The sequence below is a fragment of the Mustelus asterias genome, chromosome 9 (assembly GCF_964213995.1).
Source record: "Mustelus asterias chromosome 9, sMusAst1.hap1.1, whole genome shotgun sequence".
Classification (NCBI taxonomy): Eukaryota; Metazoa; Chordata; class Chondrichthyes; order Carcharhiniformes; family Triakidae; genus Mustelus; species Mustelus asterias.
In genome coordinates this window covers 77,246,731-77,264,237 of record NC_135809.1, presented here as the reverse complement: position 1 = coordinate 77,264,237, position 17,507 = coordinate 77,246,731, and the positions used below count along the sequence as shown (strand labels likewise).

At 45.6% G+C, this 17,507-nt stretch overlaps 1 protein-coding gene across 1 annotated transcript in view; it reads right to left on the bottom strand.

The window, feature by feature from the left end:
• Positions 1–200: 200 nt before the first annotated feature.
• The window catches only part of ehf (ets homologous factor), a 71,019-nt gene continuing 53,712 nt past the window's right edge, over positions 201–17,507 (bottom strand). Inside the window, exons 7-9 of the mRNA XM_078220380.1 lie at positions 17,435–17,491; positions 3,882–4,077; positions 201–737 (exon numbers count right to left, since the gene is read on the bottom strand). Coding sequence (XP_078076506.1) covers positions 638–737; positions 3,882–4,077; positions 17,435–17,491 — 353 coding nt within the window. The 3' untranslated portion in view covers positions 201–637. The remainder of the gene's footprint in view (positions 738–3,881; positions 4,078–17,434; positions 17,492–17,507) is intronic.

The following is a 17,507-nucleotide window of genomic DNA, read 5'->3' as shown; positions in this document are numbered from 1 at the left end:
ATTTTAGCATGGCCAATCAACCTAACCCGCATATCTTTGGACTGTGGGAGGAAACCGGAGCACCCGGAGGAAACCCACGCAGACACGAGGAGAATGTGCAAACTTCACACAGACAGTGACCCGAGCCGGGAATTGAACCCGGGACCCTGGAGCTGTGAAGCAGCAGTGCTAACCACTGTGCTACCGTGCCGCCCTTTGGGTTCAAATGTTTTTTGAGTATGCTCCTGTGAGGTACTTTAAGACATTTACCATGTTAAATGTGGCATTATAGATAGTTATTGTTACATGGTATTATTCAATAGAAACTAAAATCATAGATTTCCTTTTCTTTCTTGCCTGATGATTAAATAGTTGCTTTAATTTTTGGGAGAAAATATTTTTCTTCCTATGTGGCTGGACACACGGCTGTTCTGTACAATGCTGCGCGCTGTCCTGTGGACATTGTTTTCTCTGAATTTGGTTAACTGGGATTTTGAGGCCTTTGGAAATTTGGTGGCAGTTGATAGACAAATGGAAAGGGTTAGTGACCATTTTTTATCACCGTTTGATTTTTCTATACATATAAATAACAATGACCATTTTGCTATCTCTTGGATGAGATGGGAATCATTTCCTCAGTGATCTTCAAGGGTTCACACTATTGGTCATAATTCTTCCAACCATGGGCATTCTTTCCAAATTTATAGACCAACCTGCGGCCATCCACTCTCTCCAGGATCTCCCGTTTATAATAATATCTGTGCCACACAAAAAGGACCAGATCAATGAGTGCAGTTGTGTTAACGTCATGTACACAGGATGTGGAATTGCTGACTGATCTAAGCTGAGTCACTAACTTGCACTAAAGATCATTCATTTTAACAGCCTAAAGGAACTAGAGGGAACTGCACTGATGAAAATATAACAAATCACCAAATAAAACCTCCAAGTCCATGTGTCCAGGCCCGTGCAATGCATGTTTGGGTGTGAGGGAAGGTGTGTTTGAGATCCACTTTGTCACACAGTTTACTTCTTCCTGTTGAGACATGGACTCTTGCAGCATTCAGCAGATTTCCCATAGCTATGATTTTGACAATGTAGAAATGTTGCCTTTATTCTCCCAGTGTATATACAGAAATGGGGCAGCACAGGTACGATGGGCCAAATGGCCTTTTTCTAGGTTGTGAGATCTGACGAAGTGGTGCTGTGATTTCTGTTACATATAAAGCAACTAACATCTAAAATTCAGACATTATATTCTGTTGGCAGGGAGCTTGGAAAGGTTGATGTCAGCTTTGAGCTTGTTGACTGAAGTTTTCCCTGTGTAATTTGCACAGTTCACTGATGATAATTCCAGTGCTAAGGTATACTGCGCTACACTGTAATATGTGCCCGGGGTCTAACTCTCTTTACTTCTGGCCTCTCGACCCCTTCCCACAGCAATATCTACTTTTCCAGGAGAAGCAGCAATATCTCAGTATGCTCAAATCTAATTTTAGAATCATATTGATTATCATGGTGACTAACTGAAGTGGAGAGACCATTAGTTCACTTCCTTTACCTCTCCCAACTCCAGCTCCCCTTCTCCCCCCACTCACCAAAAAACCGTGGGGGTGAAAATCCCTGTGCAGTCCGTGCAAATGTTGGTCCCTCTAAATAACCATGGACGTGCAGCCATGCCAAAAAAACTCAAAAGAGGCCACGCACTTAAAATTGCCCACACACTCTGAAACAAATTGGAGGGAATATTGGCTGAGAGGTGAACGTTAGAGCTAGGGTGATGTCAGGAAGACCCTCTTCACACAAAGTGTGGTGGAAATCTGTAGGGGCTGTGGGTCAATTGAAAATTTCAAACTGGAGATTAGGAGGGTTTTTAGTTTGTCGAGAGTATTAAAGGTTACGGAACCAAAATGGGTCGGTGGAGCTAAAGCAAATTACTTCTGTGAACTGACAATTGGCAGTACAGGTTTGGGGAGCTGAATGGCATAATCCCATTGCTGACAAAAGAGATATTTGAAGGTTCAGACATTTAAGTAACAATTATTACAGTAAATGCCGGTCCAGTCAGCGACACCCTGATTCCGTGAATGAATAGAAGATTTTTTAAAAAAGGAATGTGACCTCCTATTTTTCCTGCTAAATATACTTCCTCATATTTATGTGTTGAGATTCATATGCCATGTTTTTGCCCATTCTGCAAGTATCGGGGTGGATATTTAATTTTGTAGCCTGTGCTTTTCAGAATTACATTCTGGATGCAGAACTTTTAAGTTTTTGAGCATGTCATGCAGGTACAATAAAAAAAATTCTAATCTTATTGGAATATTATTAGAACGATTGCAACCTACTCCGTCTACAAATTGTTTGTCAGCTTTACATGTTTCACAATCAATCTGGAAACAATGAGGAGATTATTTAAGGTGAACAGTTTCATTTATACAACAGTGTGTTTTATAAAGTATGAGTCAGGGTGTGAAATGTTTACCATGTATTAAAGAAGCCCATGAACAGCCCAGATCATCCAGTCTCTGGACTGGTGGGCACCAGACTTACAAGATGCACATCAGGACCTCCTGACGAAAGTCCTGATGCACTGGCCCATGTGGGAATTTCCCAGGAGGTTTTAATTTCTAATGGGCAGTTCTCTGTGTTGGAGACTTCAGACAGTTCCGTCACACTTCATAGAATCATAGAATCCCTACAGTGCAGAAGGAGGCCATTTGGCCCATCGGGCCTGCATCGACAACAATCCCACCCAGGCCCTATCCCTGTAACTCCATGTATTTATCCTGCTAATCCCACCGACACTAAGGGGCAATTGAGCATGGCCGATTCATCTAACCAGCACGCCTTTGGAGTGTGGGTTAGGTTGATTGACCATGCTAAATTGCCCTGAATACTTGATTGGCCATGCTGCATTGCCCTGAAAACTTACCTGAATAGTTACCCAGGAAATGGTAGACAGAAAACTCCTACTCCTGGGTAACCCCACAACTGACCCCTCCAATCATTCACACTGATCTTTTGATTAACCCCATGACCCCCAGAATATAGCCAGTTCCAACCACCCTCTGACCTGACCCAATCCAAATACCCCCTCTGATCACCTGATTACCCTCTGACCCCCTGACTACCTACCTGACCACCTGACCATCCCTGAACCAGGCCTGATGACCCCCCTGACTTAACACACCCTCTTTACCTGACTAGCTTCAACATGCCAGCCACCCCACCTACTTACCTATTTACCTCGCCCACTTTCCTTACTCACACAGCCACTCTCTTGTGGACACTCGCTCTGCAATTCTGGAGAACCTGGACTCGGAAAACCAGTGAGAAATGTGGAGCAGCATCCAGGCATGGAAAGAGTTGAGCAGAGCAGAAATCCAGCAGTGACTGTCGCCTCTGGGACATCTGGGCCAGAGTGTCACACCGAGATGTTACAGCTCAGTCTCAATCTCATTCCTTACACAGTAAAGTATCTAATATTGGCTGTGTGGTACCATTCATAAAGCTGTCCTTCCTGCCCCTTTATTACTTACACTGTTCACTTCTATCATGGCTATGGGGACAATGAGAATTCTTCCCAATGCCAGGCCTGACCTTGGAGGCAGTATTCTTGTTTAGATTTGGTGGTGCATCCTCACACAGCTACACAGGGTGTGGGGGCAAGAGTTCTCAGAGCAATACTAATCCTGAGCAAAGACATTACCACCAGATTTCATTCAGACTCACATTCCCGGTGAAGGGAGGGAGAAAATGGGTGTGAATTCTATCCAGCGACCCTGAGCACTGTATCCTTTGGTGGTGGTGTTGGAGAGGGCTGGGGAGGGTGGGGAGTGAGGGCTTTTATCTCTATGTTGGATAAACAAAGGAGACAAACTTACTGCAGAGGACCCTACCTCATTGCACGACTCAGCTTCTCGTAGGTCATACTGCTGTTGTTCTTCTTCTTCCCCCAGAGTTGAGCCACCGCCTCTGACTTGAGGAAACGGAAAACCCCTTCAGACCTGTTCTCCCACTTTAGCAGTCCGGAGTTCTTCTCTGAATCCAGGAGAATGTCCCGAATAAACTCCCACAGGTGTGTCCCTCGAGGTGCTGAATAGAAAAGTGCAAAGAATAACTGCAAGAAGGGAAGAGCTGCATTTATTTAGCACCTTTCACAGCCTCAGATCATCTGGAAAGCTCTTGACAGCAATGAGGCAGTGTCGTCACTGTTGTAGGAAACACAAAGCAAGATTAAACAGGCAGCAATATGAAATGAGCAGATACGCTGTCTCTGTGATGTTGATTGAAAGATAACTATTGGCCAGGATATTAGGGTTAACTCCCCTGCTCTTCTTAAAAAACAGTGCCAGGAAATCTTTTAAGCCAGCTGAGGGGTCAGTTGGCAACCTTGGCTTAACATCTCACCCCAAGGAAATGATAAATGTTGAATCATCAAACGTGACTTTAAGTAGTGGTTCATTTTAGTTCGCTATGAGTTACATGCATTTCCATTATTACGCCGATGTAAGACATGACCTGTTGAACACAAAACTATAACTGGTTCGAGGAAGGTCAAGAAGACAATTGGAGGAAAGATTAGCCTGTAAGTCAGACCCCTGAATGGACTGAAGCCCAGACCATGATCCATGATTCCCCCAAACCGCTGGTGTAGCTGTTCATCAATCCAGAATCATTCAGCCCCTTCAAATCACCCTGTGTACGGCCGCACAAGTGGTTTGAAGGCCCAGTGAATTATCTTATACACCTTGATTAGGTCGTCCCTCAGTCTTCTCTGCTCCAATGAAAACAACTCAAGCCACCCAACTTCTTTTCATAACTTAAATATGCCTTCTCCTCTGCACCCCCTCCAGTGAAATCCCATCCACCCTATAGTGTGGCGACCAGAACTGCACACAGTACTCCAGCTGTAGCCGCACCAAAATTCTCTGCAACTCCAATATGACTTCCCTGCTTTTGTAATCTATGCCTTGACTGATAAAGGCAAGTGTCCCATATACCTTTGTCACCACCCTACTAATATGCCCTTCTGCCTTCAGAGATCTATGGACAAACATGTCAAGGTCTCTATGTTCCACAGAACCTCCTAGTGACCTACCATTCATTGAATACTTCTTTGTCAAATTACTCCTTCCAAAGTGTATCTCCTCACATTTATCATGGTTAAATTCCATCTGCCACTTAACTGGCCATTTGACCATCCCGTCTATATCTTCTTTTAGCCCAAGACAGTCAACCTCATTGTTAATCACCCGGCCAATCATTGTGTCATCTGCAAATTTATTAATCCATATGAACCAATCCTGGGCATGATCAGGTGAGAAGGGGTGAACTGGTTCCCCTTTAGTCACCTCCTTGGTTTGTCCCAACAAAGATTTAATTTTCTTTTTTATAAGAGTATGTCTTTTCCAAGTTAGAATGTATTTAGTGTTTAAGCTGTGAGTGATAAGGAGCCAATCGAACAAGATTTTACTGAGTAAAAAAAGTATCCCTTAGCCAGCTTCCTTAGATGAAGACTTTATTGACACTACCTGTGCCACTTGCAATCTCTGTCGAGTGGCTGATTGCCTTGCCCAGAAATTCTTCACCCATAGTGTATTTCCAAGAGGTTTTGAGTGGGTCTGTCTGTGGCAGCCATTGCTTCAATATCCAGCACTAATGCCTTTTCCTTAGACAATAATGAGTTTCAATGAGTATATTGATAATAGGAAAAGTCTATCTCTTCACATTCCACAGTTGAACATATGTGTGTTATAAATGATAATTGAAATATGTTTTTAATCTAGTTGATAGGGCAACTGAAGCTCCTCTATGAAGTATTGAAGTATAATCATTATCATAGAAACCCTACAGTGCAGAAAGAGGCCATCTGGCCCATCGAGACTGCACCGACCACAATCCCACCCAGGCCCAACCCCATATCCCTATATATTTATCTGCTCGTCCCTCTAACTTACGCATCTCAGGAGACTAAGGGGCAATTTTAGAATGGCCAATCAACCTAACCCGCGCATCTTTGGACTGTGGGAGGAAACCGGAGCACCCGGAGGAAACCCACGCAGACACGAGGAGAATGTGCAAACTCCACACAGACAGTGACCCAAACCGGGAATCGAACCCAGGTTCCTGGAGCTGTGAAGCAGCAGTGCTAACCACTGTGCTACCGTGCTGCCCTTATTAGCCAGCATGCTAATGAAAATATAATGAGGAACTTCAGTAATGTGATCAATGAAACAATATATGGGCCTGGCCAATACAAATGTTGACACACAGAAATTTTACTTATTGCAGGCTACCCCATTTGCTCTCTCATGAACTGCAATGTAGAAATGACTGGAAAAGTACAAATGAACCAACAAGGTCCCATGACATTATTGAAAGTTGAGTAGGGTGTTTTCCTCGGTGTCCTGGCCCATACTTTTTTCCACCAGCATCACTAATAAAAGATTTCCTTGTCATTATCACATTGCTGCTCACGCAGGCTTGAACTGAATATACAATATTGAATTAGACAATATTACACAATGACTACAATTCAATTGCATTTAATTCACACTTAGGAACTTTCTGAGGTTGTTTAATGCCCTATATAAAAGCAAATCCTTGGGTTCTCAAAACTCCAACTTGAAATATGGCTCTCACCTTATTGTGTATGTGATGGAATTGGTGATACTTGTTTTTTTTTAATCATATCTGTTCTTTCTGGTATCTATAGCTTTTTCCTGTACAAGTGTCTCAATCATGCCATATCAGTGATCAATATTCCTCTCCTCGCTGTCTGTAAAGTTCATGTTTGGCATTCTTGGACTAGCTCTGACCTTGTTTAACTGGTTTCACTTTTACCTTCCAGCTCTAATACAACAGCCTACTCCTTGAAAATGGATGACTAATACACCACACAGCCTGTCCTATTTAATAGACAAACAGGGAGGATTTTGATACCAGTTCTATTCGCAGGTGTAATTTTTTTCATATTTGTTCATGATATGTGGGCATCACCGCCTAGACCAGCATTGATTGTTCATTCCTAATTGCCCTTAAAAAGGTGGTGGTCAACTGCCTTCTTGAACCGCTGCAGTCCCTGTGGTATAGGTACACTGCTACCAAATAAACCTGTTGGACTTTGACCTGGTGTTGTTAAACTTCTTACTGTATAGGTACACTAACAGTGCTGGTAAGGAGGGAATTCCAGGATTTTGACCCAGCGACAGTGAAGGAACGGCGATATATTTCCAAGTCAGGATGGTGAGTGACTTGGAGGGGACCCTCCAGCTGTTGGTGTTCCCATGCATTTGCTATCCTTATCTTTCTAGGTGGTAGTGGTCACGGGTTTGGCAGATGCTGTTGAAGGACCCTTGGTGATTTGCTGCAACGCATCTTGTAGATGATACACACTGCACAGAACATGTCACTGAACCATTAAAATGTAATTCAGTGGCCCGATCGCATGGTCCCTATAGTGGCAAAATCTGAGAAGTTCACCTCAATTGAGGCTCCAAATAGAACTTCAACTTCCAGAGAGGCAGCTTACACTGGAACCTGGACATTGTGCTTCACCAGTGCAGGTTGACAGTTACACTGGGAAATGTCAGCATATAAACTTAGGCTGATTGTTCCACACTTAGCCAGGTCTTAGCACTGATTTATTTAGTTACTCAGCATCCCAGCACCACTGTTGCCCAGGACTACCTGAATCCCCCCTATCCCCATCCAACACCTCCTCCCCTCACACCCTGGCACCCAGGATCTGTTCACCATCAGCTCAGTGCCCAACCCACCCCCAGCTTTCCTCCCAGGCCTGGCACTCCAGGCTCAGCTCACCTCTCTCTACCCTATCCTGGCACTGCCCACCTCCATCTCGGGTCACCCTTGCCATGCCTCACATCACTTCAAGCAGCTTATGGTTGCTGTGTGAGGGCAGAAATTCTGAGTCTGCTGATTTGCCGTGCAATGGGACAGAATTCGAACAAATCTAGCAACTCAAGACTGGGCATCCATGAGGCGCTGTGGGCCATCAACAGCAGCACAATCTGCAACCTCATGACCCGGCATATTCCCCACTCAACCATCGCCATCAAGCCAGGGAATCAACCCTGGTTCAATGGAGAGTGCAGGAGCGCATACCAAGAGAAGCACCAGGCATACTTAAAAATGAGGAGTCAACCTGGTGCAGCAACCAAACAGGACTGCTTGCATGCCAAACGGCATAAGCAGCAAGTGATAGAGAGAGATAGGTGATCCCACAACTAATGGATCAGATCTAAGCTCTGCAGTCCTGCCACATCCAGTCAAGAATGGTGGTGGATAATTAGACAACTCACTGGAAGAGGAGGCTCCACAAATATCCCCATCCTCAATGATGGAGGAGCCCAGCACATCAGTGCAAAAGATAAGGCTGAAGCATTTGCAACAATCTTCAGCCAGAAGTGCCGAGTGGATGATCCATCTCGGCCTCCTCCACTGGTCCCCAGCATCTCTGATGCCAATCTCCAGCCAATTCAATTCACTCCATGTGATATCAAGAAATGGCTGGAGGCACTGGATACTGCAAAGGTAATGGACCCTGACAACATTCTGGCAATAGTACTAAAGACTTGTGCTCTAGAACTTGCTGCTCCCCTGGCCAAGCTCTTCCAGTACAATTACAACACAGGTATCGACCCAACAATGTGGAAAATTGCCCAGGTATGCCCTGTGCACAAAAAGCAGGACAAATCCAACCCAGCCAATTACTGCCCCATCAGTCTACTCTCAGTCATCAGTAAAGTGATGGAAAGGGTTTTCAACAGTGCTATCAAGCAGCCCCTGCTCAGTGATGCCCAGTTTGGGTTTTGCCAGGGTCACCCAGCTCCCGACCTCATTACAGCCTTCGTTCAAACATGGACAAAAGAGCTGAATTCCAGAAGTGAGGTGAGAGTGACATCAAGTGACATCAAGATTGCATTCGACCAAGTTTGGCATCAAGGAACCCTAGCGAAACTGGAATCAATGGGTATCGGGGGCAAACTCTCCGCAGGCTGAAATCATACCTGGCACATAGGAAAATGTTTGTGGTTGTGGAGAGTCAGTTATCTCAGCTCCAGGACATCACTGCAGGAGTCCCTCAGGGTAGTGTCCTAGGCCCAACAATCTTCAGCTACTTTATCAATGATCTTCCCTCCATCATAAGGTCAGAAGTGGGGATGTTCGCCGATGATTGCACAATGTTCAGCACCATTCGCGACTCCTCAGATACTGAAGCAGTCCATGTTCAAATGCAACAAGATCTGGACAATATCCAGGCTTGGGCTGATAAATGGCAAGTAACATTTGTGCCACACAAATGCCAGGCAATGACCATCACCGATAAGAGATAATCTAATCACTGTCCTTTAACATTCAATGGTGTTATCATCACTGAATCCCCCACTGTCAACATCCTTGGTGTTACTATTGACTAGAAACTCAACTGGACTCACCACATAAACACAGTGGCTACAAGAGCAGGTCAGAGCCTAGGAATACTGCAGCGAGTAACTCACCTCCTAACTCCCCAAAGCCTATCCACCATCTACAAGGCACAAGTCAGGAGTGTGATGGAATACTCCCCACTTGCCTGGATGGTGCAGCTCCAACGACACTCAAGAAACTTGACACCATACAGGACAAAGCAGCCCACTTGATTGGCACCACATCTACAAACATCCACTCCCTCCACCACCGACGCTCAGTAGCAGCAGTGTGTACTATCTACAAGATGCACTGCAGCAATTCACCAAAGATCCTTAGACAGCACCTTCCAAATCCATGACCACTTCTATTTAGAAGGACAAAGGCAGCAGATACATGGGGGCATCACCACCTGCAAGTTCCCCTCCAAGCCACTCACCATCCTGACTTGGAAATATATCACCGTTCCTTCACAGACACTGGGTCAAAATCCTGGAATTCCCTCCCTAATGGCATTGTGGGTCAACCCACAGAACATGTACTGCAACGTTTCAAGAAGGCAGCTCACCACCATCTTCTCAAGGGCAAGTAGGGATGAGCAATAAATGCTGGCCAGCCAGCGACACCCACGTGATCTCTGTTGAGGATTGCTAACCCTCTCAGATTGTCCTGGAGTCTTCTGGAATTCACCTGGACACCCGTGCAAATAAATTGAGAACAAAAATCAGAGAGACATTTTCCTCCCTTGTTTTTTTCTGGCCAGACACAGGATAAACATTAGGGCCCAACATGTCCAGGATGTGGTGTGACCCTGTGGCATGCTCTCTATGAGATAAATATACAATGCTTTCCAGAGTGCAAGGCATTGTGGGTCTTATAGCTATCATTGTTGGCTGATTGAAATGTCATGTGACCAATAACAGGGCATGGTGACGTGGGGTTAGAGACAATAATAACAGCATCTTGTATTTATATAATACCTTCAACTTACTGAAACAATCCAAAGGAACTTTTTAAGATACCATTTACACCAAGCCTCGATAAGGCAAAATTAGGTCAGACGATCAAAAGCTTGGTCAAAGAGTTAGGTTTTAAGGAGCATCTTAAAGGAGGAATGAGGAGTTTAGAGAGGGAATTACAGGACTTGAGGCCTTGGGACCATCAATGGTGCAGCGATTAAAATAGGGGATGCTCAAGAGGCCATAATTGGTGGAGCACAGATATTTCAGAGGGATGTGAATCTGGAGGAGCTTACAGAGTTAGTGAGGCAAAATGTAAAGTGTTGCATTGCCTGGGAGCCAATGTAGGTGAACAGGAATCAGTGTGATTTAGGATACGGGCTACAGAGCTTTGGAAAGATCACGCTTACGGAGGCTAGAATGTGATGAAATCTCCTGGAATAGGGTCGAACAAGAGCTGAGAGTTCTGCTGCCACCTACTCAGTGACACAGCGTGCATACATTCAACTAATCTACTATTGTTGGCTGAGATCGGAGCATGAATCCACATTAAATTGATACATTGTCCCGGGAAACCCAGCAAAGTCATGGGAAGTACGTATAAGACCACTGCTGTGAGGCTTAAAGCTCATGATGTGATGTGGCTTTTGCTACCAAATAAACCTGTTGGACTTTAACCTGGTGTTGTGAGACTTCTTACCAGGTTTAAAGCTGACAGTTTATAAAACATAACCAGGAGGAGGTGAACTCAAGACTCTAAAAAGAACAAATAAAAGAAACGCAGCAAATTTCTGAGACAATCTTGTAAATATTCTTCTTAATGAAATCAGGCAGGGGAGTGGGAGAGAGGAATGCTCGGGAGGATGGGTGGGTGGCAAAAAGCCAGCCAATACTCTAGACGTGAACAACGGGGAATCCACGGGGCGGGGAGGGTGCCACAGTCGATGGGTTCAGAAGATGGCACTGGCGGGAATGGCTGGAAAATTACGGCCTACATTTCTATCTAGCTCTCAACTCGTGCATTGCAAAAAAAGACCATTTAAGTCTCATTCTCTTGAGAGCAACATCATAACAGGAGTAATAATGATTCTCCAGTAATTGTCCATGCATTGAATTTGCAAGTTTCAGACCTTAGACAGTGAGTGGAACTTGGGAGAAATGTTCAAACAGATAAATAACTTAAAGAAAGTCATATAGGCAAGCTGTTGAACTTGTTGTAGTTTTACAAATTAAATATTGTTCTGAATGAAACACAAACAACTTCTGGCAATGAAACAAAGTAGTCTTATGGTCTTCATTTGACTTCTGTTATTAGATTAGCACATAGAAAGAGGCCATTCAACCCATTCTGTCTGTGTCAGCTCTCTGAAAGTGTGGCCAATTACTCCCACTCCCTCGCTCTTTCCTCATCTCTCTGCCAATCTTTTTTCTTAAGTAGATATCCAATTCCCTTTGGTCAGTTACTATTATTTCCAACAGCATTTCAGGCAGTGCTTTCCAGATCCTAACATTGTTGATTAAAAATAAAGGCTGGGATTCTCCCCCAAAAATTCTAAGTTCCTAACGTGCGGGAAAACGGGAGGGATTCCCGCTGGTTCTTTAGCGTACTTACCAGAGCGAATCTCCGACACTCTGAGCATTGCAAAGTTCCTCAGCGGGATTCACTCTGGAAAGTAGGGGGCGGGGCCTATTCCTGCCCAAGAGGCCGGCAGCATAGCGCTGAGCAGGACACTGCGCATGCTCCGATCTGTCAGCGTGGAGATTGGCGCATACTCAGTGACCCCCCCCCCCCCCCCACCCCGCCATTGCCGGCCTCCCGATCACTGGCCAGCCCCACAAACCCCCATCACTGGCCCTCAGACCCCTCCCCCCACCCCACGATCGCTGGCTTCCCGGACCTCCTCGGGCCAGCCTCTATGTGCTCCCCTCTACCTCCGACAGTCTCAAACCCCCACCCTCCCGATGACCAGCCCCGATATGTTCCCCCCCCTACCCCCGGCTAGCCCCGATCTCCCCAACCATACCCCCCAACACCTCCCAATCACCCCACCATCCTGATGACCAGTCCCGATGTGTCTTCCCCCCCCTCCCCGCCCCGCAGCCAGCCCCAATTGCCCCGATTCCCCTCCACCCTGATGATCAGCCCCAAATGCCCCCACCCCCCTCCCCAACCTGGATGGCTGGCCCCAATCGCCTTCACTCCCTCCCTCCCCCATCGATCCTTTTACAGAGTGGCAGTGGGGACCCCCCAACCAATCACCCCCTCTGGCCCCATCCCCTTGGCACTGCCCAGTGCCTGTGAATGGTCGCTGCTGATGTCTCCTGGCCCACTGGGCTACTACAGCAGTGCAGTGGGCTGGGAGAATTGCCCCCAAAATTCCACATCTCCCAGCTGGACTTTTGACCAATAAATTTAAATCTGTGTCCTCTGGCTACCAAGCTTCCTGCCTGCGGAGAGAGTTTGAATGGAATAAGCTGCGTCTTGGGGGGAATCGTGTGGGAAAGGTAACAGAACATCCTGGTTACTGCTTAGGTGAAATAGTAAAAACTGGATCACAGAATGCTGAAGGCCCCAAATCGTGTATCTTCAGGAAACATTCTAATTTTTCCCTTCCTAACAGCACTATGGGTGTACCTACATCAGATGGATCACTACCAGCTTGTCAAGGGCAATTCGGGATGGAAAATAAATGCTGGTCAACATGCGATGTGTACATTTCATGAACAAATATAAAAATATTCTCAACTGAAAGCAGTCTGAAGAGACATTTTGAAATGAAGCCAACAACCTCATAAACATACCGTCACAATTTGTGTTGAAGATCAACCTAATGCAACTGAACACAGGACTACAATTCCAGCTCTTCCCAGCTGCTGATCCCAAAACAGCTGCTTTATGACAGCTTAAACTGGGTTCAGTGCTTCAAACATTGTGGGACAGAAACTAAGGATAAGCAGGCCGGATTAAAAGAAGTCGATGGTTGCTCATATGGAACATAAACAATGGCATAGACTAGTTGGACTGAACAGTTTATTTCTGTGGTGTAATTGAGGACACTCAGCCTGGCTACAATGTGGCTTGGGTAGTGCACATCTTAGACAGGTTCTCACTCCTAGAGGAATGCAGGACAGAACATGCATGGGGCATAAAACTGGAGGATCATCTCTCTCCTCCCCAAATTCCCAACCTCTTCTCGATAGTTTCCGCATTACAAAACCATTGGAATTTCAGAGCTAGGGTGGATCAAAACTGCTTAATATTTAGAAGGTACAATGTTGCAAATCTAAAACATGTGTCGCAACTTCTAGCCAGTGTGCAGAAACTCCTTGTGACAGATGTATCATATTTCAGCCTTGAATATAATGTTATTGCCTGGTATACTTTTGGGCTATCTAATCATCAGCCTACATTAGATTGCACCACCTGATTTGGGTATGTACGCTTTACACAAATTAATATATGGCTACTCAGTGAAGATCAGAAAAAAGAGTGGGAATAAAAATATTAACAGCCCGCATTTGGGCAAACAACCGGGGCCTCATGGTGGCACAGTGGTTAGCACTGCTGCCTCACAGCGCCAAGGGCCTGGGTTCAATTCCAGCCCCAGGTGACTGTCTGTGCGGAGTTTGCACATTCTCCCCATGTCTGCGTGAGTTTCCTCAGGGTGCTGGGTTTCCTCCCACAGTCCAAAGATGCGCAGGTTAGGTGAACTGGCCATGCTAAATTGCCGCAAGATGTGTAGGTTAGAGGGATTAATGGGGTAAAATTATATGGGGTTACATAAAATGGCGGGGGTGGGATGCTCTGTCGGAGAGTCAGCGCAGGCTTGATAGGCCGAATGGCTTCCTTCTGCACTGCAGGGATTCTATGATTGTCGTAGTGTAGTTAAATGCCATTCGACACTTCACCAGAATGTTCCCAAATGGGGTCACATAAGGAGATATTAGGGTGGGGGGGAACATAAAGCTTGGTCAACATGGTATGTTTTAAGGAGCATCTTAAAGGTGGAGAGGAGGAGAAGGATGCAGGGAGGTGAGGGAGGGAATGCTCCCTCACCTCAGGCATTTCAGGCAGCTGAAGACATGCAAACTGAAAATTGGAAAGCTCAGAATTGGAAGTGTTGGAGAGATTTGTGCGGTTCTTTTTACTTTTTCATGAGATGCAAGAGTCACTGCCAAGGACAACATTTATTGTGCATCTATACCCATGAGAAGATGGTAATGAGCCACCTTCTTGAACTGCTGCAATCCCCATTGTGCCAGTGTGTGTAAGTGGTAGAGGGAATGAATGTTTAAGGTGATGGATGGGATGCCAATCAAGCAGACAGCTTTGTCCTAGATGGTGTCTAGCTTCTTGAATACTGTTGGAGCTGCACTTATCAAAGCAAATGGAGAGTATTCCATAACAGTGAAGGCTGCTTTAGTGACCAGAGCATGCTACAGTGTCCAGTGGCATACCACAGGGATCTGTATTGGGTCCCCTATTATTTGTCATTTATATAAATGACATAGATGACTATGTGGGGGATAGGATTAGTAAATTTGTGGATGACACAAAGATTGGATGAGTGATTAACAATGAGGTGGTGTGTCTTGGCTTCAAGAAGATATAGATGGAATGGTTAAATAGGCAGATAAGTGGCAGATAGAATTTAATCCTGAAAAGTATGAGGAGATACACTTTGGAAGGAGTAATTTGACAAGGAAATATTCAATGAATGGTAGGACACTAGAAAGTTCTGTGGAACAAAGAGACCTTGGTGTGTTTGTCCACAGGTCTCTGAAGACGGAAGGGCATATTAGTAGGGTGGTGAAAAAAACATACGGGACACTTGCCTTTATCAGTCGAGGCATAGATTACAAAAGCAGGGAAGTCATGTTGGAGTTGTACAGAACTTTGATGGGGCCACAGCTAGAGTACTGTGTGCAGTTCTGGTCGAGAAAGAGCTGATTTCACTGGAGGGAGTGCAGAGGAGATTCTGCACCTCCTCCAGAATCCCTGCTGCCATTAAGTTATGATAGTTTGCATAGGCTTGAGTTGCTTTTGTTGGAGCTAAGAAAACTGAGGGGTTCCCTGATCGAGGTGTAAAAGATTATGAGGGGCATGAACAGAGTGGATAGGGACGGCTGTTCCCCTTAGTTGAAACATCAGTCACGAGGGGACAGAAGTTCAAGGTGAGGGGCAAGAGGTTTGGGGGATGTGAGGAAAAACCTTTCGACCCAGAGGGTGTTGATGGACTGCATTGCACTGCCTTGGATGATGGTAGAGGCAGGTTGCCTCAAATCCTTTTAAAAGGACCTGGATGAGCATTTGGCCATCATAACATTCAAGGCTATGGGCTAAATGCTGGTAAGTGGGATTAGATGGGAGGTCAGGTGTTTCTCATGTGTTAGTGTGGACTCAATGGGCCAAAGGACCTCTTCTTCACTGTGTGATTCCATGATATTTTGAGTGGGTTCAAAGATAATGTTAATAAGACAAAAAAGACTATGCAAACTGCAGATATAACATCATGACCAATCTGGATAATTTCTTCCATTGTCAGGTAGATGCCTGTGTTGTAGCTGTACTGGAACAGCTTGGTTGGAGGTGCAGCCAGTTCTGGAACACTTCTTCAGTACCACAGCTGAGATGCTGAATCCTATGGCCTCGGCTGTGCCCAGTGCACTCATTCAGTTCTTGTTTTCAGGGCGGCACGGTGGCAGAGTGGTTCGCATTGCTGCATCATAGTGCCAGGGACCTGGGTTCAATTCTGGCCCCGGGTCACTGACAGTGTGGAGTTTGCACATCGTCCCCATGTCTATATGGGTTTCCTCCAGCTTTGGAGTTCCGGTTTCCTCCCACACTCCAAAGATGTGCAGGCTCGGTGGATTGGCCTCGTTAGATTGTCCCTTAGTGTCCCACGATGTGTAGGTTAGATAGATTAGCCATGGTAAATGTGTGAGGTTGCAGGGGGAGAGGGCATATTAGAGAGTCGGTACAGATTTGATGGGCTGAATGACCTCTTCTGTAGGGATTCTCTGACTGTGTGTGGAGTGAATGGAATTGGCTGGATGGTGGCTTGTGCAAAGCTGGAGAAGGTTATGGATTTCGGTTGTGGAAAAGAGAGTTTCAAAATTGGGGTGGAATTTTACTATGGAGAAATTGCCAGACTGGGAGGCAAGCTAGGAGCCAATGTCAGTCAGTGAGCACAGGGATAAGGGGTGAACAGGACCTGCTGAAGGTTAGGAGATGGGGAACAGAGTTTAGGGGTGAGGCTGGCCAGAGTGGGTGGCAATGATGAACAGTTCACGGCCTCAACCTGATGTTCTTCATGAGCTTACAGCAGCCACGCTGACACACAGACCCACAGTGGTTTGGTACCAGTATTAATGCTGAAATCATTACAGGAAGGATGTGGAGGCTTTGGAGAGGGTGCAGAGGAGGTTTACCAGGATGTTGCCTGGTATGGAGGGGAGATCCTATGAGGAGAGGCTGAGGGATTTGGGATTGTTTTCGCTGGAAAGGCGGCGGCTAAGAGGGGATCTTATTGAAACATATAAGATGATTAGAGGTTTAGATAGGGTGGATAGTGATAGCCTTTTTCCTCTGATGGAGAAATCCAGCACGAGGGGGCATGGCTTTAAATTGAGGGGGGGTAGTTATAGAACCGATGTCAGGGGTAGGTTCTTTACCCAGAGGGTGGTGAGGGATTGGAATGCCCTGCCAGCATCAGTAGTAAATGCGCCTAGTTTGGGGGCGTTTAAGAGATCCGTAGATAGGTTCATGGACGAAAAGAAATTGGTTTAGGTTGGAGGGTCACAGTTTTTTTTTTTTTAACTGGTCGGTGCAACATCGTGGGCCGAAGGGCCTGTTCTGCGCTGTAATGTTCTATGTTCTATGTTCTATGTTCTATCATTGCAAGGAGGCTATCTGAGATTGTACTGGGAGAAAACACCTTCCAATCTCCCACATTCTTTCAGTCACAGTGCGCCCAGTCTGATAACTCACTCAACAACTGGACATTTTGACATCAGGATTATTCTACTTTAAGAGTGGTTTCAATTCGACATTTACTTACTGTGCTTTTTTCCATTTGATCTCAGGGACTGGACACACTGTTTCATATCTTGGGAATCTAAGAGGATAATAGC